The 25,867-nt window shown below is 38.2% G+C and overlaps 3 protein-coding genes across 4 annotated transcripts; 1 reads left to right on the forward strand and 2 right to left on the reverse strand.

Moving 5' to 3' along the window:
• Positions 1-1,189: 1,189 nt before the first annotated feature.
• LOC113161583 (protein GPR108) lies at positions 1,190-11,456 on the reverse strand. 2 transcript variants are annotated; one of them, XM_026359258.1, is made up of 18 exons: positions 10,913-11,454; positions 9,816-9,935; positions 7,276-7,326; positions 7,049-7,140; positions 6,897-6,958; positions 6,557-6,750; positions 6,424-6,486; positions 6,228-6,329; positions 6,018-6,151; positions 5,475-5,550; positions 5,303-5,376; positions 5,102-5,219; positions 4,880-5,010; positions 4,417-4,460; positions 4,289-4,338; positions 3,832-3,915; positions 3,230-3,351; positions 1,190-2,811 (listed from the first exon to the last, which is right to left on the reverse strand). In XM_026359258.1, the coding sequence occupies exons 1-18, from the start codon at positions 11,006-11,008 to the stop codon at positions 2,724-2,726; spliced, it is 1,701 nt and encodes a 566-aa protein (XP_026215043.1). In that variant the 5' UTR covers positions 11,009-11,454; the 3' UTR covers positions 1,190-2,723. The 2 variants fall into 2 exon arrangements, with proteins under 2 accessions (XP_026215043.1, XP_026215042.1); XM_026359257.1 differs by having other exon boundaries at positions 4,289-4,460; positions 10,913-11,456.
• Positions 11,457-15,013: 3,557 nt separating this feature from the next.
• LOC113161584 (NACHT, LRR and PYD domains-containing protein 3-like) lies at positions 15,014-20,744 on the reverse strand. The gene is made up of 3 exons (XM_026359259.1): positions 20,688-20,744; positions 15,568-15,847; positions 15,014-15,461 (listed from the first exon to the last, which is right to left on the reverse strand). Exons 2-3 carry the CDS (start codon positions 15,836-15,838, stop codon positions 15,307-15,309), a joined length of 426 nt encoding a protein of 141 aa, XP_026215044.1. The 5' UTR covers positions 15,839-15,847; positions 20,688-20,744; the 3' UTR covers positions 15,014-15,306.
• Positions 20,745-21,570: 826 nt separating this feature from the next.
• On the forward strand, positions 21,571-25,431 carry LOC113161410 (hemicentin-2-like). Its single transcript, XM_026358982.1, has 7 exons — positions 21,571-21,708; positions 23,000-23,213; positions 23,597-23,672; positions 23,922-24,060; positions 24,143-24,472; positions 24,565-24,795; positions 24,991-25,431. The coding sequence occupies exons 1-7, from the start codon at positions 21,654-21,656 to the stop codon at positions 25,059-25,061; spliced, it is 1,116 nt and encodes a 371-aa protein (XP_026214767.1). The 5' UTR covers positions 21,571-21,653; the 3' UTR covers positions 25,062-25,431.
• The last annotated feature ends 436 nt before the right edge of the window (positions 25,432-25,867 follow it).

Here is a 25,867-nt window from a genome sequence, read left to right on the forward strand (position 1 = left end):
TCCTGTTACTGCACAAACATGAAGAACTCCGAGATTTAACGCTCTCCCAATGAGAGCTGCTTATTTTATTATATTTCACGTTTGCACAGTTAAAATAAGGGGGATACAAACAGCACACTCTAGAGCTATGTGTGACATTTGTGCTTTTTTTAACATTTTGAATGGTATGTATGTTTTTAAATATGTTTTTTGCACTGCATTGACTATTTCAGACAGCCATTGATTTGGATTTATGGTTACTTCTAATCTGCATCAAGTTAGAATTAGACGATTAGAGCTGGAAGAATTGTTTATTATCTCAACCAATTATATTGGATTACGTTTCTAAATTCAGTCCCTCACAAACTCTGAGAGACCAAAGTCTGGACTGTAGTTGTCTTGTTTTGTTAGAGCAGTTTTAGCTCTTGATAAAACATAAATTAATAAACATTAAACATATATTAATCAATTTAGTTTGTGCAATCCAACATAGTGAACATAATGATAATGCATCAGCCCTGAAAACACAGTTTCAGATTATATATATATATCTGAAATATGACAAAATAAACAAAGTTGAAGGTGACGGTAAGATGAAAACAGACTTTCACGGATGAAAACACAAAACTTTCACAACACGTCTGTAGAGAATGAATTGCTTTTCAGCCCATGACTGTGCAGTATTGTAGAATCACTAAATAGACGCATGAAACGACTGATGGTCCTTTAGAGCTTGGTTAGGCTAAGTGCTGAACCTAGAGGTCTAATGCTCTCACATACAGAAATTAAATCTATGTATCTATCTATCTTGAATGAAGAATGACAGCATGTCAGGTGAGCTCTGGACTGCATGTGTTCCTCCATGTGGGACACAAACTACAGAATGTGAAATTATTGACATAGTGTCACAAATTGTACTCATCAATAACCACTGACAATGTGGAAAGTACATCTGTGCCAGTGAGGATCGGCTGTTTTTATTGTGGACTTCTAAAGCTTCATCAAGCCTGAGAATATAAATGATAATTTGGGTTTAATTTTTGTTGAAGTCTGTTACAAACTGTGCTGTGTTTGAAACACAAGGCCATTAACCACACAGAGTCTGGTTTAAGTTGAGATCATTTGGCCTCTGCATCAGGCTTGACTGCTCCTTCATATGTTATGTCCTCTTTTGTGGTGATGCAATAGTATATATATATAGACAACAGCGTCTTCTGAGACCTTTCCAGAACACAAGCTTTATTGTGAGAGTTCGCACAGATACCAAACAGCCATCTGTAACAAGCACAAAACCTTCTTTCAGCTGGTTACTGACACTCAGGCTGTAAACACTTTGGAGCTGTCAACTCTGAACAGGAGTGTCTGAGGTTAAATATCAGTAGCCGTTCACTGGTTGCTCACATTTATTTCCCCCCCTCTGTCTATTAAAAGAATCAAAAACTGATCTGTGTCATTACTCTCTGAGTTGCTGCTAATAAAGTCTCTATGCAGTTCTTATCAAATTGTTATGTGCCCCCCATTTTTTTTTTTGCATCAACAGTCATCTTCAATAAATTATGTACAATTGGCCATTTACCCTGTCCGGCTGAACACATATCCGATTTTCCAAAAACCAATAAATCAACACTAGTTATTAAAATAAGCTTCACATCAACAGCAAAAAGGTAAAACCAAAAGCAGATGACTTCAAAAATGATCAGTTAGGTCACTTCTCTGCCCAGATTGGCACAGCTTGGCCGAAAATGACAAAAAAACAAACAAAAAAGAAAATAAAGTAACGATGAACACAAGCTGGGTCACTGCTCTGGTTATTGGAGAGGCAAACAAAAACCGTTTTATCCCATTAGGGGACTATATGTTACCATCTGGGCTAAATTCACAGAGATGAGAGTCGACCTCAACTATTAAAGCACTAAATTACAGCAGCGGTCCAAATGACGGAATTGGAGGAACTCTTACATTTCCAACATAAATAATACTGAAATATAACATTTCAATATGTAGTACGTAAATATACTGAAATATACAATGTTACACATCCATATATTTCAATATAATACTTAAATGTGTAAGAAAAAAGTAACATACTTTACTGTATGATGGGCAATATGTATATTGACTGATGGGGCATTACTGACCCTGAATTGTGGGAAAGAGAAACAACATATTAAGATTGTTGCCTACATTTTAAATATATATCTTCATTAGCCTTTTTCCTGAGTGGGGGCTATTGTCTCCAAAGGGTGAAAAAAAAAAAAAAAAATCTGCATTGAAATATTGTTTCACATTCACACACATACACACTCACGCACGTCACACACCAAAAGGTACAGCTGAGAAGTTTGCAGAAGTACCGTTTTAAATAGCCAATATAAACACAGTCAAAAGAAAGTCTTTCTCTAGAATGATAATTATCTTTGGAGAGAGACAGAGAGAAATGAAAACTATGAAGAACATCAGAGCTCCTTTTCACGTCTCCACCCATCCGTGTGGCAGGAGCCAAGAACCTTTCAGAGTGTCTGGGTGGAGTGTTTTGAGAAAATGGTGAGCGTCCAACAAAGTTAGTCTATTTTTTTTTTCTTTTTTGCATAGCCAGACAGTGGGCACGGCCACCGCAATCACATAAAGAGTTTCAAAAGGAAAGCTTTCACTGGGGGTGGGGAGTCTTGGTCCATGTATACCCCGTTTATACCAGCTGGCCTGGGGATGTTTAGTGGGTCCCTCCTGAAGATGCTGCTCCCAACTCACAAAGTGGACTCTTTCTGGCGTTCACGTCCGTTCAACGTCTTCTTCACTTTGGAAATACCTTCCAGTGCACCGGACTCAGTCACTCTGGACACGGGGAGAAACACAGAGGAGGATTTTATTTAAAGAGAAATGGTGTATTATACGTTATCAGTCAGTGTGACTTACTCTTCTAGGGATAAGGAAACTATGATAGCATATAAAAGAAAAACAACCTTATAACTAAAATCTATCCTAATCATGTAGTATGTTTCCAAAAACTGAGACAACAAAAACAAAAACTCTCAAATACGGCAAAAAAAATGTAAACTTTGCTAAAGTGTTACAGATGAGTGTAATGGAACAGGTTGATTAAATACAGCATCATGTATATGCATCATGAATGCAGTGACCCAAACTCGTGTAAAAACAAATCATTTTGTTCTGTTTGCAAATGAAGGGAGTAAAAACTGAACTAAATCAGGAGAGAGTTAAAAGAGTTAATTTGAAAAGTGTGGGTTCTTACACTTCATCCATCTCTACGTCTTCCTCGTCCTGGGGGAGCTGAAGGTAAGGGTTATTGGACGCTGGTCGGAACTTGTAGCCCGTCATCACAAAAAAGATCAGAGTAGACACCTCCACCAGAAACTGAAGAAACATGATAGAAGTGGGTGTAAAATCAGAGAAAGAAAAATAATTATTAACATGTGCACCAACAATACTGCACAAAGTATTCAATAATAAAGACAAATACACAGTTGGCTTGTAGCGCTGCCAAAATCTTTTAGCAGGTAGTAGTTTGCAGCTATCTGCACATTTTTTGTTTAATAAGAATTTATTTTCAACCAGCTGCATGTAAATAAACTTCATATTGCTGCATGAACAAATTTAAACATAAAGTCAAATCCCAATACTGTTACTTTTTCTTAAAGTTGAGAGGTACATGTACAATTATATCTTCATTAACAACAATATAGGCGTAAAAACAGTATGGTTGCAAATGTACTTATTATGTACATGATTAAAGAAGGCCGTTCAGCCAATTGCAGTGTCGTACGACAAGTTTTTGAGCTTTACAAAGTGCTCTTTCAAGGCCAGATTTTTATTCAAGCATTATTGTCATCTTACCTCGTAGCACCACTGCCACTGGAACGGCATAGTAACCTTCAGCAGAATGGCTATGATCCTCGTAAAGTAGATGTAACACACGATCTAAAAAGAACAACACAAAATTTAATCTAAACTAAAATCTTTCCTTTATTATTTTACTCAAGGTCAGTAAAATGCGATTTGTTACAAAGAGTAGTGATCTCCATTATCAGAAAGGTTGAACAGTGTATGTGACTGCAAAACGTTTTTTCGACAACAGTGACTGTGCAGAATGACAAACCTGTAGTGGTTTCACTTAAACACTGTGAGTCAGTATAATTTACTCTTTTTTGCTTGATATCAGAGAATAAAACATGCTGAATTAAAACAAGCAAACAAAAAAACTAAACAACAAACTCAACAAATTCATTATTAAATGTTGTTGCAATCTAACATACAGGTGGATGGAAACATAAATAAATAAAATGCTCTTTACCATCACATAATAATGCCGGAACAGCTTGAGCTTCTCTAAATTCATGGCAGCTGAAAGAGACACAGAAAAAACATCCATTAAATCACTAAACGCTACAACCAATGAAGCATTTAGATCAGGATTCTCACCTTTGCCATCAGTGCTCGATGCCTCTTGGAGATGACGGATGGACCTGCAAGGACAGTTCGATGTGACAGTGATTAATACAACATATGCAGACTTGAGCTGAAGCAATTAAGTAGCTGACTGACATAAAATGAATCCTCTATTTGCTTTTACAAAAAATGCTTGAACTTAAAATCTTTACATGTAGACCATTTTCACTGGTGGATTTTATGTGTTTCTTGCTTACACAGGAATAAAATTAGTGGACTAAAAGAAAGATTTTACTTGATTTATTTCTTTTCATTTCAATTATTACGAAAAATAATCCACAGAAACTTTCAGAAATGTAGAACATCCCACTTCAGTCCATTTAGCCAGACAGCCAGCAGCTAACAGATGTAGCAAGAAAACTAGTCTTAGGTTCCCCTTCTGTTCATTTTTAAAACTCAAACTCTAGCTGTCACAGTCTAGCCAACCCACACTAACCAGACAACAGGGAAAAGGATGGCTCCGCAGCAGATCAGGTCTACCAGAAAGAGAATCTCCTTCCACAGATTGTATTCGCTTGATCCTTCCTCTGTAGACTCGATAATGATGTAGGCGACATTAGCCAGAACCTGGAGATCGAGATGCAAGTAGGTCATCAAAGTAACTGACTGAGTTTAAATAATGCACACATACTGTAACTACTGTTTGTTATGCACAAACCTGAAGAGGAATAACAATCATGAAGATCTTCTTTTCCTTGTCAGACAGGATGTACTTCACAAAAGCCCAGCCGGTGCCAATCAACGCCAGAGTGATGAACAGGAGAGCTCCCTTCAGCCTGGGAAGTACATAATCACAAACTACTGTAACTATTAAACACAAAATAGCCCAAAACTCATATCCTGTTGTAATTGCACTTACAGGTGTGTGATATAATACATGACAGCCCAGCCTTCAATAGGACGACCCTGAGTGTTGATGAAGTGATAGTTGATCTGAGAGATAAAAGGAGATTTCATCAACCAAAAAAATCCACGACACCACAAAATAAGATGTCAATGCAAACAGAAGAAATTAGAGAAGGAGCACTTACACTATGGAAAACCAGAGATATGGACTTAGTGAAGGCCAGTGCTGCCATCAGCCAGTGGATCTTAAACACACTGTACCTGCAAATAAGCAGACAGAGAACGTTTATTACACCAGTGGTTCCAAGAAAGTCACAAAAGGAGACTTATTTTCTTACATAGCTGTTCTTGTCCCAGTTTTCAACTCAAACTAGAATTTCACTACACAACAATTAAGAAGTGATCAAATCTGCATAAAACTGAGTAGAAAAAATAAATAGCGCTAATGGCACCAAGATGATCCATGCAAAACTTCTTGAGTGTGATACATGGTCAATATAATATACAATATGCTAAACTGATAATTAGGCCAAAACAACACTGAGCCTAACTACAGCCTGACAGAGCTGCTACCATCACTGTAGCCTATTATTATAATAATGTGGATTGCAAGAACGGGAACTGTCCAAAAACATGACACGCCCTAAATGCAAATAGTCTAAATATAATGAAGCTGTCCGATTCTACTATACAACGATGTAAACATTAATTTCATTGTCGATCTGTACCTGTGCTTCATGAGTGTGTACACCCAGACCAAGGCAGCAATGAAGAAGACTCCAGCCATACAAATGTACAGGCGAGACAAAGGAATTTCTGCTGCAGAAAGGTAGCTGCCTGGATTCGTCTCTGTCACGTTCACCTGTGGAGGACACACTGAGCTTAACACACGAACACATCTGAGCATTGATGTACCAATGTAAACCTGCTCAACTTACAGAGAAGGAGTATGATAGCTTTTCTGCAAACATCCCACTTTTACAGTAGTGGAACTTGAGGTTGTACAGACCCTCGGACCTCGGGCCGACGATCATATGGAACTATGAAGGACAAACAGAGAAGTTCAGACAACAGGAAACTAAATAAAATACTGCTTCCCAGCATACACATTATGGTTGAGAAAGCTGTACTTACACTAAAGTTGTAGGAACCATTAATTTTGTCCAAAGCTAAAGTCAGATTCTTGGTCTTCCCCAGCTAAAAGCAAAAACAGATTAGACATTGACCTCATGAGTAAATCACAAAAACACGAAGAAACACCTCTTACATCGAACTGCTTCTCCTCCAATTTATTAGCTTCTGCTGCAGGGATTTCCTTTCCCTCTGCCGGATCTCTCTTCTGATCCACAGACTCCTCTTCCACTTTAGTCTGTTTCAATTGATCTTGTGTGTTTTTCTTTCCATTTCCATTCTCTAATGGTTCAGCACCATTCTTGGCCGCCTCCCTGGTTTTCCTCGGAACTACAGGACACAAATACAGGTACAACACATATATCACTCAAAGTACAGTTAGTTTAATGTTACTTATACATTCATTGTGCTGTCTAAATATGATTGCAAAGGCAACAAAAACAGAGAATAATTTTATAACAAGTGCAAGCACTGACCTTTAGTCTTTAACGTTGCTATAATGATGTTGTCCTGATTACCCATAGCTCTCAAAGAGACACTGTATAAAAACACCACATATATGATACAGTCTTCAAATTAAGTAACACATTTCTAAACACTTTGTAAACTGGTGATGAACCATACACACCTGAGAGTGTCAATATGAATAACAAAAACAATAAGAGGTTCTTCGTTTGTTGAATTTTTGAGAGAGAGTGGGCATGTACCTGCCTCCTCTGTCTGGAGAAAAAAAAAAAACATTTACAAAGGTTTCTACACTAAACCTACCCTGCAATATTAATATGTTTATGTATTAGTAATTCAGATCACATTGTCATGTGTAATATTCAAAATATTTATGATTTATGTACTCACTGTGTAAGGAAAAACGCCATTCATACGTGACCTGGAGAGGGTGAAACCAACCTAGAAAGAGTGTTATAAATATAAATGGTCAATCATCAGGTCACATGATCTCCAGTGTCTCTATTTCAGTCTTAGGTTACACCTCTTTCTGTGGTTTTTAGGTTCAGTTGGGCCTCCTCAAACCCTGTAACCTTATGTCTGTTATTAGGGATCCTAATATTAAGAGTTAACAGGTGTAAACTATTAAACAGAATATATTTTATTGAAAACCTTCCTGTTGTTGACTTACTGACAACACCCTCCAAGTTTGTATATTTGTGACTGTAATAGGTTAGGAAGAGTTTAGGTGCTACTGCCCACAAAGCCTCTACCGCCTCCGTGCAGTAGTGGTTTATTTAAAAAACATGTTGGGTTGGGAGTTTCAATGTTTTCCAATAACTTCCAAAGGCCAAGATTTGGATTCATTATTCTCAAGAAGAAATCTAGGGATCATAACTGACAACTAAGCTTTACTCACCACAACCAGACATGTCAGGCATGCAAATATTAACAGAAACATCAGAATCTGCCCGTCTGAATATGATGTAAAACTCTGTGTGGGCACTTTTCACCTCTACTACTATTACTGCGATGCCTAAAGATAAAGCTTTAACTCAGCAGTCCCACAATGATGTAACAGGTTAGTACAAAACAAAACTCTTCTGCAACTTTCTATACATGGAGAAAAACAAAACAAGACAAAGCTGAAACATATTTGCTCATAGCACTTTACTTTGACTTAGATAATGTAGTTTTCACTTTGGACAAAGGTATCTGCCAAATAGCTACGTGTAATTTTACATTCATGGCGAGGAACCAAGCAAGTGAACATTCACATTTTGACTAAATTGTGAACACACCGACAAGACAAGCTATTAATAGCTCTCCCTAGCTTCCCACAGGCTGCGGTTAGATTCACAAACTGAGCTATGCACCTAAGCAGTGAACCTGCTAAAGTGATTGAACTCAAATACAAACAAGGAGAATATTTATAGCTGTCAGGCCAGAAGACAGAAGGAAGAAGGAGACAGCACCACTGTGCCTTACTCCACACTATAAACAAACTAACAATGAGACTATAATTTAGAATAGTTTCAATTAAATCCACCACCACCACAACTCTACTCTGTATTATTTAAGAAAGTGAGGCATAACAAACACTTAAGGTTACATTCTCGCATGTAAATTTGAAAATCGGTTCTGATTCCTCCCAGGATGTAGTCAGTTCTAACCAGTTAGCACAGACACTGTGTAGATAAGTTCCTTTTGCTGGAGGACTATTGCATCAGGTAAAAGTCGCCAACAGAACGCAGCAAAACATCTCAATTCATTATGATAAATAAAGTATGTTTTATGAATCAATGTATTTTTACTTAACTTTGGAAATTAACATTTACATTTAGTCATTTTGCACACGTTTTTATACAACGTATAAAAGTACAACTCAAAGGCAGGGTAAAAGTAAGAAGGTCTTGCCTAAGGACTGCTACTGGAGGTAGCCCACAGCTGGGATTTGAAACCCCAGTCCTCCGCATGGAGGGGGACAAACTTACTACTACACTATTCAGCCGTTTTCCAATTATCGAATGATGGACACAGGGTCAAATGAAAGGATCCAGAAGCACAGGACGACATAACTATGACACATTTGACTCTATCTTCACACTGACCATCTGCACATAGGACTAAAAGCTTTTCTATTAATTATTTCAATTTCTCTCTCTTTTTTTTTTTGTCTTTTTCTTTTTATTAAGTCCTGCTGCATACTAGGATGTTAACAGAACTGGAAAGTTAACTTCACAGTTATATCAACAAACCATATTCTTACATCCCTGTATTGATTCAACAAATCATTAATTTCATTTACTGATTAAACTGCTCATCATTATTTTCAGTACAGTTAAACTTGATTATGTTGATTTGTGGGAATTCTTGAAACTTGATGATTATCTTTTTCCCTGAATTCCCTAAATCTTGTAAACAGCAAATCCATGGCCTGAAACAAAACAAATGCAGATAACACAATACTGTGGCATTGCTTTAAACATATTGTTTTAAACGTAATTACTCAGTCCCAAGTATGTCCTGTTCAACATCTACAACGCAAAACTGTACTGGTTTGACAAAAAACAGCGCTGTTTAGCTTTGACTACTGTCTACAGAAGCTTTCTATGTGCTGCTGTAGAATATCAGAGAATAAAAACATGAACACGATTATGTGAGTGAACACTCCGACTGTATAGCACTCTCTCACTTTGGGACTTGCACAATCATCTTTAGGAAGCATTTTCAGCTCTTGGTTTGTCCACTAAGAGTTGCTCATTTTCTTATCTTTAGCCATGAGCCCCAAAATTACCAGTATGTGTTTCATTAATAAAAACAGCCCAGTACAACACCATCAAACCACAGTTTGATCACAGTACAACACCGTCCTCAGTTATAACTGTTGGGCCACTGAGGATAAATCCATTTCTTTATTTACATTAATAAATATTAAAAACACTTCTTACAGAGGGTGAGCTGTGGTCACCAGACTTATCTGGGAGGTGCAGAGAAAGCAGGTTGACATCAAGAGTCCCATTAGCGTAGAAACCAAAGTTGTTGAGGTCGACAGCAGTGCGAGTTTCATTCTGAAAGGAAAAGCAAATAGCTCAAGTTCATGAGCAGGACTGCAAACAAATATCAAATGAAAATTAACAATAGCATAAAATATATATAATAAAAATTGGAAAAGTGTATGGCAGTTCAGGCAGTCATAGTCAAATCAGACAGAGCTGGCTGTATGTGCTGATGCATCTCATTTGAAAATATTTTTAAAAATATATCTTAGAAAATGTACTTGTGTGGATAAAATTATTTTTAAAGTTACGACATAAGACTGTTTTATTAGAATCTGCACAACACATAAGACAATAAATATAGTCTGAGGATTTGTTCCAAAACATAACATGGTACAAGTCAGTGTTTCCAAAACACATGAGGTTGTTTCAACATCCACAGAAATGGCAATTAGTATGAGTATAATTTTATTTAATTACTTTCTTTTCAGAATAATTTTTTAGGCTAATTATTACAGTTTCTTGTCATTAGTCCTCGATACAACACTGAACTGAATCTAAAGTGAAACACACACAAGTCAAAACTTTCAGCTTTTATTCGAGTGTGGCATTATTGTACAAACCCCACAAAAATGTTTTATCCTCCCTAATACAAACACTTATAATAAATAATAAATAAAAAATAGTTAAGAGTTGAATCCATTAAACGCGAAATATAGTTCCAGTTGTATTTGAGCTTTAAGCATATCAATATTGAGGAATCTAGAGATTGTATCTTTCATCTTCAGTTTTAATTTTAGTCCACAAGCAAATAAGCTTCTAATCTTCCAATGAGCTGCGTTTTTATTGTTTAAATTAAAGTTCACACTGTCACAACACGACACGTCACGTTTGGATTATTAACAGTACCTGTCACAAAGCTAATTACAGCGCACTAGCTAACGGCTAGTTAACTGTTAGCTAACAAAACGCCGTCCTACAACCAGCGTAACTAATATTGTGTGTTAGCCCTTCTACACCAGCATTACTCGAGTTGAATGTCGTCTTACCTTCAGGGTCAGCGTGTGTTTCCTTGCGTTGCACCCAACCAGTAGTAATAGGAGAACACATCCAGCCACAACACAGCCTCTGTGTGCCGCAGCCATCGCCAGGCAGTGACCAACTTGCTAACGGCAACTAACTGCTAATGTTAGCCGGCTACACACTGCCAGATGGCACAAAATCGAGCTAGCCGGCACTCCTAACAGTAAATTAGTTCAGTTACAGCAATGTTAATCTTTGGATTTTGCGTGTCCCCTCTAAATTACTATCTAACAATGACGATTAACGATGTGTTTTTTTGATTATTTTGTGCTTTCATCGCGCAAATCAACAGCTAGCTTGTGGCAAGATCTCGCTTCCGGGTCTTGAGTCAAGAACAAAACGTTGCACAAGGAGCGGACAACAACGTCAGCGGCTACAGACTTCCGTCTGCTTCCGCCGCTCAGACAAACTGTGGCGCAGAAACTACGAACACAGAACAAATGTGAGCTCTTGAAAAGATTACTGATCTAAAATGGGAGGTTGGTTGTTCTTCAAGTGAGTGGAAATGTTTTTCACTTCCTTCCTTCTGACTACACCTTGTACTAGTGGGCCTAGATTTGGTCACATGTTTCACGTTCACGTGAAAGTCCTTCCACGTCAGACGAGCTCTCCGGGTTGCCAGGTCTGCTGAAATCAAGGCTGTTCAAGGTCCGTGACACGTGTAACGATATTTACTTTTTGTCTATTAAAGATTTAGCTCTGCTTTTATTTATAATGGCTTCTTTAGCATCGGTGGAAGATGTATTCAAATAATTTAGGGTACTCAAGTAAAAGCACACAAATAGTAGCTCAAAAATACTTTAGGGATACTGTATTTTGTGTTATTCGTACTTGTAACTAAAGTTATAAAATACACGTAGAGGAGGGAAAGTACTACATTTGTGTCTGAAACTGCAGGAGTAGCAGGAATTGGAAATCAAGTAGAAATCCTTGAGTGGGCTAAATGTACTACAACTATACAACTATTATTACATAGTGGTTACCATACCACTGACTGTATACAGTCTATGGTGGTCAGTGAATTATTTATTCTAACCATTAAGCACAACACATGGTCATTAGCCACAGATAAGATTAATTCACCTTAATTAACAGAAGCTTTAACTTAACAGAAAAGATATTATCATCATTTTTGTACATGAATTGATCCCAGATCAGATTGTTATCTGATCTTTGTCTATGTCATTTTTTCTTTTGATGGTTTCCCAGATTTGCACAAATGCTTCCTGCACATGAGGATCAGTGTGAGATGAGAGGTGCTGCTTCCAGTTGATTTTTTTAAAATGTCTGTTTTGTTTTTTGTTAGTGGAAATAAGCTTTAAACACAACACTGACACATTACCACCATAACAAACCAAGATGGTTTCCCAATGTATTTACGCACCATGACAGAGGAAGTATTGCAACAAATTTCAACATCATATTTATAGTCATATTACAGTACATGATACAGCTGGGTCCTTGGATGTTAAGTGTGACAGTAACACTTTTATCATTTTGTTCCATTTTAATGACACAGTTGTTTTAACCTTTACAGGAATGTTCTGGTGAACACTAATCAATCCTTTTATCAGTTCAGTGTTGTTGGTGATAGAGTCTGTAACCATAGTGTAAATTAAGCCTCACACTCAAATTAATAACAAAAGCTTTCTTCTTTCTGAATTCAGTTCACTGGCTCTGTGTATGCAGGCTCACTGTGACTCAATTAGTTTATAACTATGTACAAATGTAAAAAATGTAAATGCTCTGACACTGCTCGCTTTGTTGTCGTTCATTCAGAATAAAAACAGATTTAAGATTAGAACTCGTCTCAATTAGCTCATTTTTGGTATTGGACACTGACACATTGAGGCTTTTAGATTGGAATGATGAAATACCTGCTTCATATTTTATCATTAATAAACAGATCATGATTTGTTGATGGTTATATTCACTGATCCAGTACGGCTACCGGTGATATTTGGGGCGATGACCACAGCTCCATGCTGAGCTGATATCGTGGCAGGAGCAGTAGGAGGTGCTGAAGCAGAGGAGGAGGTGGAGGTGGCAGCTGTGTTTTCTTCTACAGATAAGACACAGATGCAAAGAATCAGTAAAGACACATGTAAACAAAGACAAGAATGAAACTGATTTTGGTGATTCTGACAGTTTAAAAAACTCATCACCTGCATATGTCTTCTGTAATTCTTCTGCAGCATTGTTCATGTTCATCTTCCTCAGGATCTCAACAGTGAGGTTCACTGCCGGCGCTTCCCTGTAGCTTTCTATCATCACATTCACAGTTCTTTGTTGGTTTGCCTCCTCTAGCTTGGAGGTAGGAATTGGCTTGCAGCCATCCACGATGCTCATGTTGAGGTACCATTTAAACTTCTCAAAGTCTGCACGGAGCAGGTCTTCCAGGGTCTTCAAGAGCAACTCTTTAACCAGCATTTCTGCTCACTGAAAAAACACAAAATTAGGTTAAAGCTGCCCGATTAATCTTTGTGTGATAGAACACATCAGATGAACTGTGATACAACACATCAGATGTGTTCTGGATATGATTTTTATTTGAGGACCGTTTTTTTGACTGGGTCTATAATGTCCAAAAATACAGACTAAAACCCATCACACCTTCCAAGAGGGCAAGTTGTGATATTAAAATATGTTGTGATCTGTGGTAAGGTAAGAGGTCCTGATAAACTGAAGGACCTTTATAAAGTTGCAGGGCTCAGCTGACTCAGTCATCCTGTCTGCAAGTCTGCGTGGACTGAGCTACATTTAGTTTCAAGCTCGGTAAAGTCAACAGAACAAACACAGAGGAAGTGACGCAACACGAGCAGCGCAGGAGCAGCGGGTCAGAACATCCTCGTACTGAACATTTAAAAAGCTCAAACCTTGTGCAGGCAACTCAAAACTCCCACATGATCAAGTTTACCAAATGATTCATTAACATTAGTGAAGCCGTCTAACGAGAAAGTGGCATCAAAAATACTAGAACACCAAATAAGACAGTGGACACACAACCAGGAAATGGCCACTTGTTAACTGGCCTGAGGCATAAACCTCCTCCTTTTAATTAAATCTTTATTATTATTATTATTACTAGTCAGATTGTCTGGTTAACTAACTAGTACTAACACAGCTGTGTGCTACAAACAGCACTTTTGAACCCATGGTTAATAAAACACCGACGGTCTGTGCGTATCGACACCGGGGACGAGCGTAAAACAGCGTCAACAAACATTTACAAACTTCTGCTGAAACTTTACTGATTGAATGAATCTACTGTGAAAGCAACAAACAGAACAGAACCAGACAACAGCGAATATATGTTCAATGTCGCAATAATCGGAAAAGACTCACCGCCTCTCACAGATGAAGCACCAACTAATCATGTAAAGGAAATTACGCAAACGTCCAATAAATTAGTTTCGATTTCGACATTCAGAAGTGGTGAAGGAGCCTCTATAGGTTTACACATTTAACAACCTATTAAGAAAACATGTAGGCCTACGAGTTGGAGTACATTGTTACTAAGTACAAATAACACACACATACAATTAAAACACACAATTATAAAAAAAAGATCAGCCAAATCAAAGTAGGCTACATAAGATGAAATATATCTTTACATCTACATTGCTCATTTGGTAACACACTGAAATCAAACACTGAATTTAGTGTCCTTTCTGGGGTTTTTTTTTTTTTCAGGTCCAGTCCAAAAAGGTTGGAAACATCACTGGCATCACTACCACTAGACGCTGTCAGATGGAAGAAAAAGACAGACAGTGAGATAAAAGTTACCAAAATGCTCTGTAGAGCTGAGATCGGCAGTGTCTTGTGATATTTCTCTGTATTTGTGTGAATTTGAAAACACATTTTATACAATCATTTCAATCCAGAAATGTGAATGAAATGTCTTTATATTCTGTAATTATCTCTATGTAGTGGTTTCACTGTTACTGGTGGGGGATAATTCCTACAGATTATATTTGTGCACATTATTTATTCTGTGTTCTCTTATCAATCTCTGTGAGGAATTCAATTAAAATGAATAACTATTGTGGTAAATAAAATGCAGGCTACAAGGTTGACTTGTTTATTTTGCATAAAATCGGCAATTCTTTGCAGCTTTTATCGATATAAATCTTTTAAAATATACAAAATTATGATACGTTTAAAGAAAACTGTACATTGTGCCAAACTTGGGTTCAAACATCACTGTAACAGTTCTGTTCATTAATTATTTCACTTGTCATGACACAGTTTCACATAATGATGAAAAACCTGATGAAATATCAGTTTTCCTAGCATTAATGTCTTGTTCATGGTAGTTTAATCAGTTTTAGTTTCTATCAATATTAGAATAATAAACAGATCATGATTTGTTGATGGTTATATTCACTGATCCAGTACTGCTACCGGTGATATTTGGGGCGATGACCACAGCTCCATGCTGAGCTGATATTGTGGCAGGAGCAGTAGGAGGTGCTGAAGCAGAAGGGGAGGTTTGAGTTGCAGCTGTATTTCCTTCTGCAGATGAAAATATAAAGATGCAGAGAATCAATAAAGACGCATGTAAACAAAGACAAGAATGAAACTAAACATGTCAGTTGAAGTGACTCATCATTTACTGCACCTGCATATGTCTTCTTTAACTTTTCTGCAGCATCGTTCATGTTCATCTTCCTCAGGATCTCAATAGTGAGGTTCACAGCCGATGCTTCTCCGTAGCTTTCTATAATCCTACTTACAGTGTCCTCCCGGGATAAATTCACCACCTGAGACTTAGCAATTCGTTTGCAGTTATCCAGGACGGGTGGTTTCAGCGTGAGGAACCACTGGAATGTTTTCAAGTCATCGTCGATCAGGTCTTCTAGAATCTTAAAGAGCATCCCTGGAACCGACATTTCTGCTCACTGAACATAAGATTAGGTGGTCAGTATTAAAGGAATAGACAAAAATGAAAAGTTAAGAGTGACAGTACTGTAATGTCTTAATTTGTTGTTTTACTGGAGTTTTACTCTATGTGCTTCATTCCAGCTGCAAGTAACTGTTTGTCTCTGATTGATCAAACACTCATCGCTATTTTCCACAGGTAACAAATGTAAGTAATTTGCTTTGTTTAAAGAACAGTTCAATTCAATTCAATTCAATTCAGTTTTATTTGTATAGCGCCAATTTACAACAGAAATTATCTCAAGGCACTTTACAGTGTAAGGTTTAAGACCTTACAGAAAATATTCATACAAAAAATTATAGAGAAAACCCAACAATCCCATTTGAGCAAGCTTTAGGCAACAGTGGAGAGAAAAAACTCCAGAAACCTCCAGCAGAACCAGGCTCATAGTGGGCGGCCATCTGCCTCGACCGGTTGGGGTGAGTGGAAAGAGAAGAGAGAAAAGAACAGCAGGCAAAAAGACAACAAACAAGCAGCAAGAACATTGGGCAGGTCAACTTACAGAGAAGAGGAAACACAACTACAGGAGAGAGAAGACACAATGTTAATGACATGTAATGGTGGAATTTGAATAGATACAGGAGGAAGGAAAGAGGAGAGGAGCTCAGTTTATCAGTAGAGGTCCCCCAGCAGACTAACCTATATCAGCCTAACTAAGATGGTTCAGAGTCACCTGATCCATCTCTAACTATAAGTTTTATATAAAAGGAAAGTTTTAAGTCTAGTCTTAAATGTGGAGACGGTGTCTGCCTCCCGAACCTGAACTGGGATCTGGTTCCACAGGACAGGGGCTTGATAGCTTTTCAGTTAAAAACTCAACTCAACTAAGAGTGAGGTTCTCAAATGAATTAAAACTATGTTTAGGTCTGGGGTTGATTAACAAACTTGAGTGGAAGATTGCTGCTACTCCTCCACCCCGACCTGTGCTTCTACGAACATGATAATTAACATGACTTGAGGGGGTCGACTCATTCAGAGAGACATATTCATCCTGCTGCAGCCAGGTTTCAGTAAGACAGAATAAGTCTATTTGATGGTCAATCATCAAATCATTTACTAACAGGGATTTAGACGAGAGAGATCTGATATTTAAAAGTCCACATTTGGTTGTTTTCTTGTTATTTTGTTCTAAGAGAGGAGTCGTCTTTATTTTTATTAGGTTTTTATGAATCACTCCTCTTGTGTTAGTTTTAGATATAAATAATTTAGGTACTCGGGGAGCAGACACTGTCTCTATGGGGTTATAGTAGTTTTGGGGGGTGACGGCTGTGAGGAAGCTGCAGAGAGGTGTGTAAGACTGCGTCTCTGCATCCTGGGCTCCACTCTGACATGTCAGGGTTTAGGTCTTCTAATAAACTCTGCCATATTCCTAGAGAGCTGAGACGCACCATCTAAAGTGGGATGGATGCCCTCTCTTCTAATCAGCCCAGGTTTTGTACATATAGCCCACGTTGTTGCAGGTGTTATGCCGAGTTTTGCATGCCTGCCGAGATCGGCAAACCCCCACTCTAATCAGGGAGGCGGATACAGATCTCGGCAACTCAGAGTTGCCAAATATTGCACCCCCTTTCCTTATTAACTGTAACACTCGTTATATTCATCTTTTAGATTATTTTAAGCTGACAGTGAAAATTCACATACGCAAAAGTGTGACAAAGTACACTACAGATCTTTTGGCCCAATAAAAATGTTCTAGCAGATTAGTAGTGTTGTGGTTAATGAAGGTTTTCATTGTGGTTCGTTGAATGTATGAATGTTATCAATGTGTCATACTTTGTCAAGGCAAGTTTAATGTAATAAAATATCTGCTAATAATAACAAGAATTGCAAACTTCGGTATGATTTGAGCCACTCACACTTTTGTGTATGTGAATTTTCACTGTCAACTTAAAATAATCTAAAATATGGACAAATGACAGCATTTGGTTATAACGTGTTAGGCTACAGTTAATAAGGGAGGGGGTGCAATATTTGGCAACTCGGAGTTGCCGAGATCTGCATCCTCCTCCCTGATTAGAGTGGGGGATGCAGATCTCGGCAGGCATGCAAAACTCGGCATAACACCTGACAGCTAACGGGAGCTAGGCTAGCTGGTTTATTTTCCACGGTGCGGAGCCGAGTCTCCAAATCACTCAGCCTCGCCTCCAATGCTGCAAATAAACTATATTTATTACAAATCCCCTTCTCACCAAAGGAGGCCGAGGAGAAACTAAACATATGACAAACTGAGCAAGAGAGAGCAAGAGGAGAAGCAGCCATGGCTAACAGAAGAGCTAACATACCTCACAACACAAGAGTATTTAAAGTATTATGAACGGTCCTTACGTAACACGGGTGATTGTTACAACTCTTACGCCAGTAGTGCTGTTCACTAAAACTATGAATTTAGTTTCAAGTTCGGTAAAGTTAGCAGAACAAACACCGAGCGACTGAATAGCGAGTCAAACAGGAAGTGACGCAATACGACCAGCGCAGGAGCAGCAGGTCAGAACATCCTCGTACTGAACATTTAAAAAGCTCAAGCTTTGTGCTGAAACACGATTTTCCACAACCAGGCAGCTCAAAACTCCCACATTATATAAACCTATAAACATCCTTCTTTTAATTAAATTTCTTTTTATTATTTTTGTACTAACACAGCTGTGTGTGCGACAGTGTGCTACAAACAGCACTTCTGAACACATGGTTATAAAACACCGACTCGGGACCGTGTGGAACAATTCCTATAGATTATACCTGTGCACTTTATTAATTCTGAGTTCTCTTATCAATCCTTGTAAGGATAAAATGAATTAAATTTAAATTAATAACCATTGTGGTAAATAAAATGCAGGCTACAAGGTTGACTCGTTTATTTTGCATAAAATTGACAATTCTTTGCAGCTTTTATCGATACAAATCTTTTAAAATATACAAAATTATTATACGTTTAAAGAAAAATGTACATTGTGCCAAAATTTGGTTTAAACGTCACTGTAACAGTTCTGTTCATTAATTATTTCACTTGTCATGAAACAGTTTCACATAATGATGAAAAACCTCATGAAATATAATTGTTCGTCTTCAAAGGACCTAGCATTAATGCCTGGTTCGTGGTAGTTTAATCAATTTTAGTTTCCATCAATATTAGAATAATAAACAGATCACGATTGGTTGATGGTTATATTCACTGATCCAGTACTGCTACCGGTGATATTTGGGGCGATGACCACAGCTCCATGCTGAGCTGATATTGTGGCAGGAGCAGTAGGAGGTGCTGAAGCAGAGGAGGAGGTGGGAGTTGCAGCTGCATTTCTTTCTACAGATAAAAGATACAGATGCAGAGAATCAGTAAAGACGCATGTAAACAAAGACAAGAATGAAACTAAACATGTCAGTTGAAGTGACTCATCATTTACTGCACCTGCATATGTCTTCTTTAACCTTTCTGCAGCATCATTCATGTTCATCGTGAGGTACCACTGGAATGTTAACAAGTCATCATAGGTCAGGCCTTCTAGAGTCTTCAAGAGCATCTCTCGAACCGACATTTCTGCTCACTGAACATAAGATTAGATGGTCAGTATTAAAGGAATATGCTGGAGGAGGTGGAGTACCCTGGCAAGCTGGTTTTACTTATGTGCAAACCAAATGAAAAGTTAAGATTGACAGTAGGCTGATCCACTCATGTCTAATTTTTGTTTTACTGTAGTTTTCCCTTTGTTTCATTTAAGCTATTCAATTACGGTCGTTTTACAAACACTTAACATATTAACACAGCAGCTAAAGATACTCATCTGCTAGAATTTTCCGAGGTTGTCAGCGACCGCAAAGTAGTAATTTGTTTGTTAAAGAACAGTTAATATAAGTTGATAGTCAGTTCAATTTAAGTCCGTCCTCATTCATGACATCTTAAATCTTAACAAGTATATTTACACAGAGGCAGTACAGACTGATGTCAGCTGGTGGTGTTCCATACATTGCTTTCTAGGAAGTGTTGTTGAACTCAGCTCTGGCACGAAGTACCGCTGGCTTCATAAACGAACATTAAACTTTCATATGAAGGCGGGGGCCACAAATTACTGTACCGCGGGCCGCGAGTTTGAGACCCCTGATCTAGACTGTGTCTGATAAGAAGTTGCAGGTGGAACTGGTGTTGTGAGAATGAATGAATTCTAAGAAACCGATAGTGAATTGAAATATAGGATCCATTCAGCCCTGAAAGTCCAGATCCATGACTTCAGCACAGCAGCTCATTGTCCAAAAAACATCCTCAGTCCTCCAGATCCCAGATCATGTGTTCTTGGATCCGACACGCACACATGCACAGGTTGCACTGATTCATTCAGCTGAGCAGCCAACAGGAGTAATTTCTCTTCCTGAAATGGTTCAGTGGCGATTTAACAGTCCCGAAAAGCTGCCACCAAGGGCCAAACAAATGAAAACGCGGAGGACACATCTCTATATCTAGAGTACTGCCCCAGGGCCAACAGTTGTTAACAGCTGTAAAACAGCTGTAAACAGCTGTAAACAGCTGTAAACAAGTGTAAACCGCTGTTAACAGCTGTTAACAACTGTAAAACGCTGTTAACAACTGTAAAACGCTGTTAACAATTCCTATTTTTAACAGCGCGTTTCACAAAAGCTCCTGATGATATTTGACTGACATTCAACAACCTCGATCAATAATCCGGGAACGACAGCTGCAGCAGTCTTTATATCAGCAGGTCCCGTCAGATTTGATTTCTAAACGTGGTCTCTAACTAAAATAAACCACCTTATTAGTGTGGAACCAGCCACAGTAATGTTGGAGCACTTACCGAGTCACCAACAGCCTGAAGATGATGGACAAGGAAACAGCGCGATTTATACTTTCGATTTCAACAACTATCAGGAAGTTTGGTAAATAGTCGAGTAAAGAAAGTAACATTCACTTTTACTCCTAAAGGTCCAAAATAAAAAAGGACGAATTTGACACAAAAACACAAAATAAATAAACAATGACCAAATAAATCAATATTTTATTTGTTAGAATAAATGTGGAGGAATACTTTTATCTATAGATCACAGTCCAGTCAAATACACTGAATGACCACTTTATTAGGTACCCCCCCCCCCCCCCTTTTTTTTTATTTGATTAAGACCCAGTATGACCTCGGTAGTAAACACATAATGATGTTTTATACACCGTATTTATATTAGGCTTGTCATCACACTTTTGTGCCAGTGTTTTTTTTATAATAATACTTTAATTCTGAAATGATCATTATGACCCTGAGCACAAGGGTCAATGTGGGATCATAGGGATCGGAGCATAAAGTGATATATATTTTTTTAAAATAGGGAAAGGTGTGTTTTTTAATGGGCAGAGACAGTTTGAATATTTTAGCAATACGATGGAAAACAAACACATTTTGATGTGACACTGTCATTGTCATGTAGGTCAGGTTGTGTTTTCTGTGATAACACACAGTAGGTGTGTGTAGGTGCTCACACACGCATGCACGTGTACATGCACACCCATTCTTGCCCTCTGTGCTGCAGCAATACATTTCATTATTCTTGACCCTCCCTTCCTTCCTGTCCAGAGAACGCCCATGGTGGGTTTCAGGAGGCCAAAGCAAAGGAATCGCCTGATCATCAACTTCAGACACACATGACCATACACTCAATCATGTATACATACACGCCCACATTCCCATAAAAACCCAGTGTAAACATCATTGACTCAGAAGTCTTCATCACACAGTCACTCACAGTGTTGGAAAGAGAGAAACCGATCGAGGATGTTTACTTCTAGATGGTCAGTGGTGTTTCTGCTGTTTCGCCTGTTCAGCTCAGGTAAGTGAAATGAAAGTCAGATGAGTTATGAGAATGGACAGGTAGAACGAGACAAAATACTACAATCAGAACTAATCGGATGTGGAAAGAGGTGATGCAGTCTGATAATGTAGTGTGAGCAGTTCAACTAGTGTCATTCTGCTCCACAAGAAGAAAACAGCATCATAGATACAACCTTAGCTTAAGAATTCAGCATCTATGTTACAGACAGAGGGTGGTGTGTGATGTAGAGTTTGAAATGCCCGCTTGTGCTGTATTTGTGAAACTGACCTGACATGAGACAAATCTGAAAATGAGTTTTTTAAAGAGCAGTAATCTATGTGTATTTGGCACCATCTCACAATATCTGATTTATCTTATTAATCCTGGGGGGTTCAATTGTAGCATTAATAAAATGCATTGCATTTAAAAATGGAATTTCATACCAATTAATATCTCAAATCCACTATATTTCAGTTATTGTGCTTTCTTTTACTCCACTGCTTTTATACAGTATAAACACTATAGTTACTTTACAACTCAAAACAAAAATCCAAACAGAAATCACCTCAGAAAGTCTGAATTGATGTTATAGATGAAAATTCCCAGTGCTGCATACAGTAAATAGAAATTTGAAGCAGTTCAACCAGCTAAAGCAGTAAAAAAATGGTTATATATCTATAATACATCAATAGTAATAAGTCAAAATTATACAGTATACACATTGTGATGAAAATAATTTAATTTAAACTGTATTTGATCTTCTTAGTCTATCTCAGTAGCCTGCTAGGTGTTTTCACTGTGAGATGTCGGAAAACATAACTACAAATTCTGACAGCTGGTATGCCAACACACAAACCAGCGAGCTACTGTGGGTGAGATCATCAGATAGACAGGAGAACCCCAGGATTCACTGGAACAATGGTCATAGAAAAGAAGTGCAAGTTTTTTTGACTTGGGCAGGGTGTCCTTCCTTCCTCAGAGGAACACATTGGGTGTATTCAGTGTGCTACGAAACAATGGTTCATAATAGATCAGCTAAAAAGAGTATTATTTCATGAGATGGCAAAACTCATTTGACCCTTGCCTGTATTATGTTAAGATCAGGGAAATGACTCAATAAGTTCAAACAGCTTATAGTTCAAAGGATTAAATTTAAAACTACCAGTACTTTAACAGCTACAGGAGTTGTACTACCTTCAATATTTATGGCAGATTAAACTAAACAAAAACATATAATTATTCATAAATACACGTATTTAAGTGGCTGTCTTCTTTTTCTTTCCCACTCCCTGACTACTCATGTCATCAGTTAATTCATCTCCTGTTCCCATTTACACACCTGCTCCAACTCATCCATTGCAAATTTCACCCCCCACTCCCTCTCCAACGATTCTCCCATCTCTACCTACTTCTTCTCCTCTCAGTACCCCACCCCCCAGTCCTCACTTCAGCAGTGACCCTGGAGAGTCAGCAAAAAGTGTCCTCTGCCCTCTGACAGTGTCACCCTCCATCCTGGTGGTCAGGTATGGCTGTAATGACCGATTATTAGAGGAAGGAGCTAGAGATGCGGTATAGGCACAAATCTTCATTGGTAACGTCTGTTTGAAGACACACAGAACGATGTATGTGAAGAAGTTTGCCATAAATAATTGGTTTATCTTTTAATGATCGATCTACGGTGACTTTGCTGTTTTAGCAGCTGTGAACTATTAATGAGGAAAAAAGGGAGCCAACAGCCACATGTCTTAAAAAGACTCGAACTAGCAGTTAGCCTTACAGACATTTGGTAATTATCTGTGTCTCTGCTTTCAACGGTACTTTTTGGTACTTGTTTGGAAAATGTACTGTGATATTTCCCAGTTTTATGTGAAGGAGCGACAACTGTGTGCAAGTTCTCCCTTCATAGGTTTAAAGATCCAGTCAAAGTTAACTGCTCTGTACCAGCGATGAGTTTTTCCGCCCTGGGTTGGGAAGTCTCACTGGTAGGAGTTTTTTTTTTTTTTTATTGTTATAAAAAGTATTAATTAGCCTAACAACCAATCTTGTGTTTGTTGACTTACAGTGTTAGATTCTTGTAGTAATGTACTTCTTGGCATCACTGTGTGGTTAAAAGTACAACAGAGGTTGCAAAGGTGTATTTAAAATTTGCACAGGACACAACATCTCTTCAAGTCCCAATTTAAGCAGGATTTATTTAACGTTTTAATATTTGTGCCCTTCTGTGACTCTAGGCAAAACCTGAACTCACTACTGAGCATTTTCTTGTCTGGAGTGTGGACAGTATGACGGACTGGAGTGTCAAACCTGCATGCTTCGCCCTAGTTGAACAAGGAGGACAATGCCAACTTGATCTTTCTCTGATAGTCTACAGTGAGTCAGACATTTAGTTTATCTGACAAATAGGCATCAAGCCTTTTTTCTGGGATATTTATCTGTCAACCTGTCTCCACAGAGCCTCCGGACAACGTGTCCATCAGTGTTGATAATCACACTGGGTCGATGATTGAGGGTCGTCAGTACACTCTGCTGTGTACAGTGTATAATGTTGCTCCTGTTGAAAATGTCACTGTGACCTTCTACAAAGAACAGACACCACTTGGACAAGTACAGTCCAGTAACACCACAAAGACACCAGTGACCGAGATCTTTAGTTGGAACATCTGTCCAAAGAAAGAAGATGATGGGGTCCGGTACTGGTGTGAAGCTAAACTAGAACTGGGACCAGAAGGACCACAGAATCCTCCAGTGGCAATATCACAAAACCTCTCTGCCAGGGTCCACTGTGAGTGCATCTCCTAACATTCATCATCACATTCATGAATGTAACATTCATCAAATGTGTTATTCTCCACTGTCTTTTTTTTTTTTACGCAGTCGGTCCACAGTTCGCTTGTCCCACAAGGATGTGGATAAGAGAGGGTGAGAGTCTCGGGTGTGAGGTGGGAGGAAACCCTCCACCACTTGTCATCTGGTACAAAGATGGAGAGGTGGTTGATTTACCCTCTCACTCGAACTTAACACATGCTGGAAAATACACGGTCTGGGCAGAAGGATTCCTTGGAAAGAAAAACTTCACAATGGAAGTGGAGGTCCTTCCTGGTAGTGGTAGGTTTGTTTTCTGCATTATAAAATGAGTTATTAATGTGGGCAAGTGGGAAACCTTCAAACTAGTTATTAAAGCTCTTTATAAATGATAGTTTCCATGTGGATATTTAACTTGGTTTTTGATAAACACCGATTTATGTTGCAATCTTGCATGATCAAAAGTTTGATGGAATGAATTTGTCTCTTTCTTTCTAGGAACTGCAAACAGCTTTAATAGACATTTCCTGTTTGGCGTCCTGCTGATTCAGACAACTTATTGGCTGTAAAATCCTACTAAAGCAACAATGAGATCTGTGATTCATCTTTTCTTGCCAGATGAACTCTTGCTGTTGTGAGAAAGGTTTGACAGTGCTCTCATGGCACTCCTCACCAAACTCACTGAATTAATGTATTTTTTGTGCATCTTCACTTGCAACTCTTGATTTTCATTTGAAGCAGATACAGATCTTTGAGAGCTTCTGCCCAGGTACATTTTCCTCTCTGTGTACTGTAATCTGCACAACTTGTAAATTTTATATCTTCCAGACTAAAAGCTGCTCCAGTCTTGTACAGCTTAGAAATCAACAATCATAATCAAATTGTTCTGTGACTGTGGTTTGCTTTTTTCCAAGCCAGTTAAAAAAAAAAAAAAAAAAACTAACAAGAAAACTAAATCTATAGACTCAACCTTTTACTACACGTCTTTGTTATGCAAGTGAATTCCTGTCCACAGCACCTAAAGGAATGATGATTTTACGTTTGCTATTGTTAATACCAGATACTAAAATACATCAGTGAATTGCATCCATTAACTGTTACGTCTGTGAATCCAGGTGATTCAGTGTATTCAGTTGCCACACGGTATCATTTTTGTTAAAACTATTAACACATCAGTGAGCTGTGTTGTTAAACTGGGTTACTCACGTTTCTTCAACACAAGAAATAACTAATTTATCTGAAAATGTCCACAAACCCAAAAAATGAACACTTGCAGAATGCTGCTGTACTTCATCTGAAGACAATAAAAAAAGTTCAAAAGGGTCTTCAGCATCTAATCTCTTTTATTCTTTTAAAGTAAACCACTGACATTTAA

This window comes from Anabas testudineus, chromosome 1, assembly GCF_900324465.2.
Source record: "Anabas testudineus chromosome 1, fAnaTes1.2, whole genome shotgun sequence".
In the NCBI taxonomy this organism is placed as follows: domain Eukaryota; kingdom Metazoa; phylum Chordata; class Actinopteri; order Anabantiformes; family Anabantidae; genus Anabas; species Anabas testudineus.

Bases quoted from the DNA above. Each gene is read 5' to 3' on its own strand.
- LOC113161583 (XM_026359257.1), bottom strand. From the start codon at position 11,008: ATGGCTGCGGCACACAGAGGCTGTGTTGTGGCTGGATGTGTTCTCCTA. The intron at 7,327-9,815 runs GTAAGAAGTGTT...CACTCTTTCTAG, and splicing joins GTGACCACAGCTCACCCTCT to GTTGGTTTCACCCTCTCCAG. The intron at 5,220-5,302 runs GTAAGTGCAATT...TGTACTTCCCAG, and splicing joins ATGTATTATATCACACACCT to GCTGAAGGGAGCTCTCCTGT.
- LOC113161584 (XM_026359259.1), bottom strand. From the start codon at position 15,838: ATGTCGGTTCCAGGGATGCTCTTTAAGATTCTAGAAGACCTGATCGAC. The intron at 15,462-15,567 runs GTGCAGTAAATG...TTTCATCTGCAG, and splicing joins GTTAAAGAAGACATATGCAG to AAGGAAATACAGCTGCAACT.
- LOC113161410 (XM_026358982.1), top strand. From the start codon at position 21,654: ATGTTTACTTCTAGATGGTCAGTGGTGTTTCTGCTGTTTCGCCTGTTC. The intron at 21,709-22,999 runs GTAAGTGAAATG...TCATGTCATCAG, and splicing joins GTTTCGCCTGTTCAGCTCAG to TTAATTCATCTCCTGTTCCC. The intron at 24,473-24,564 runs GTGAGTGCATCT...TTTTTTACGCAG, and splicing joins CCTCTCTGCCAGGGTCCACT to TCGGTCCACAGTTCGCTTGT.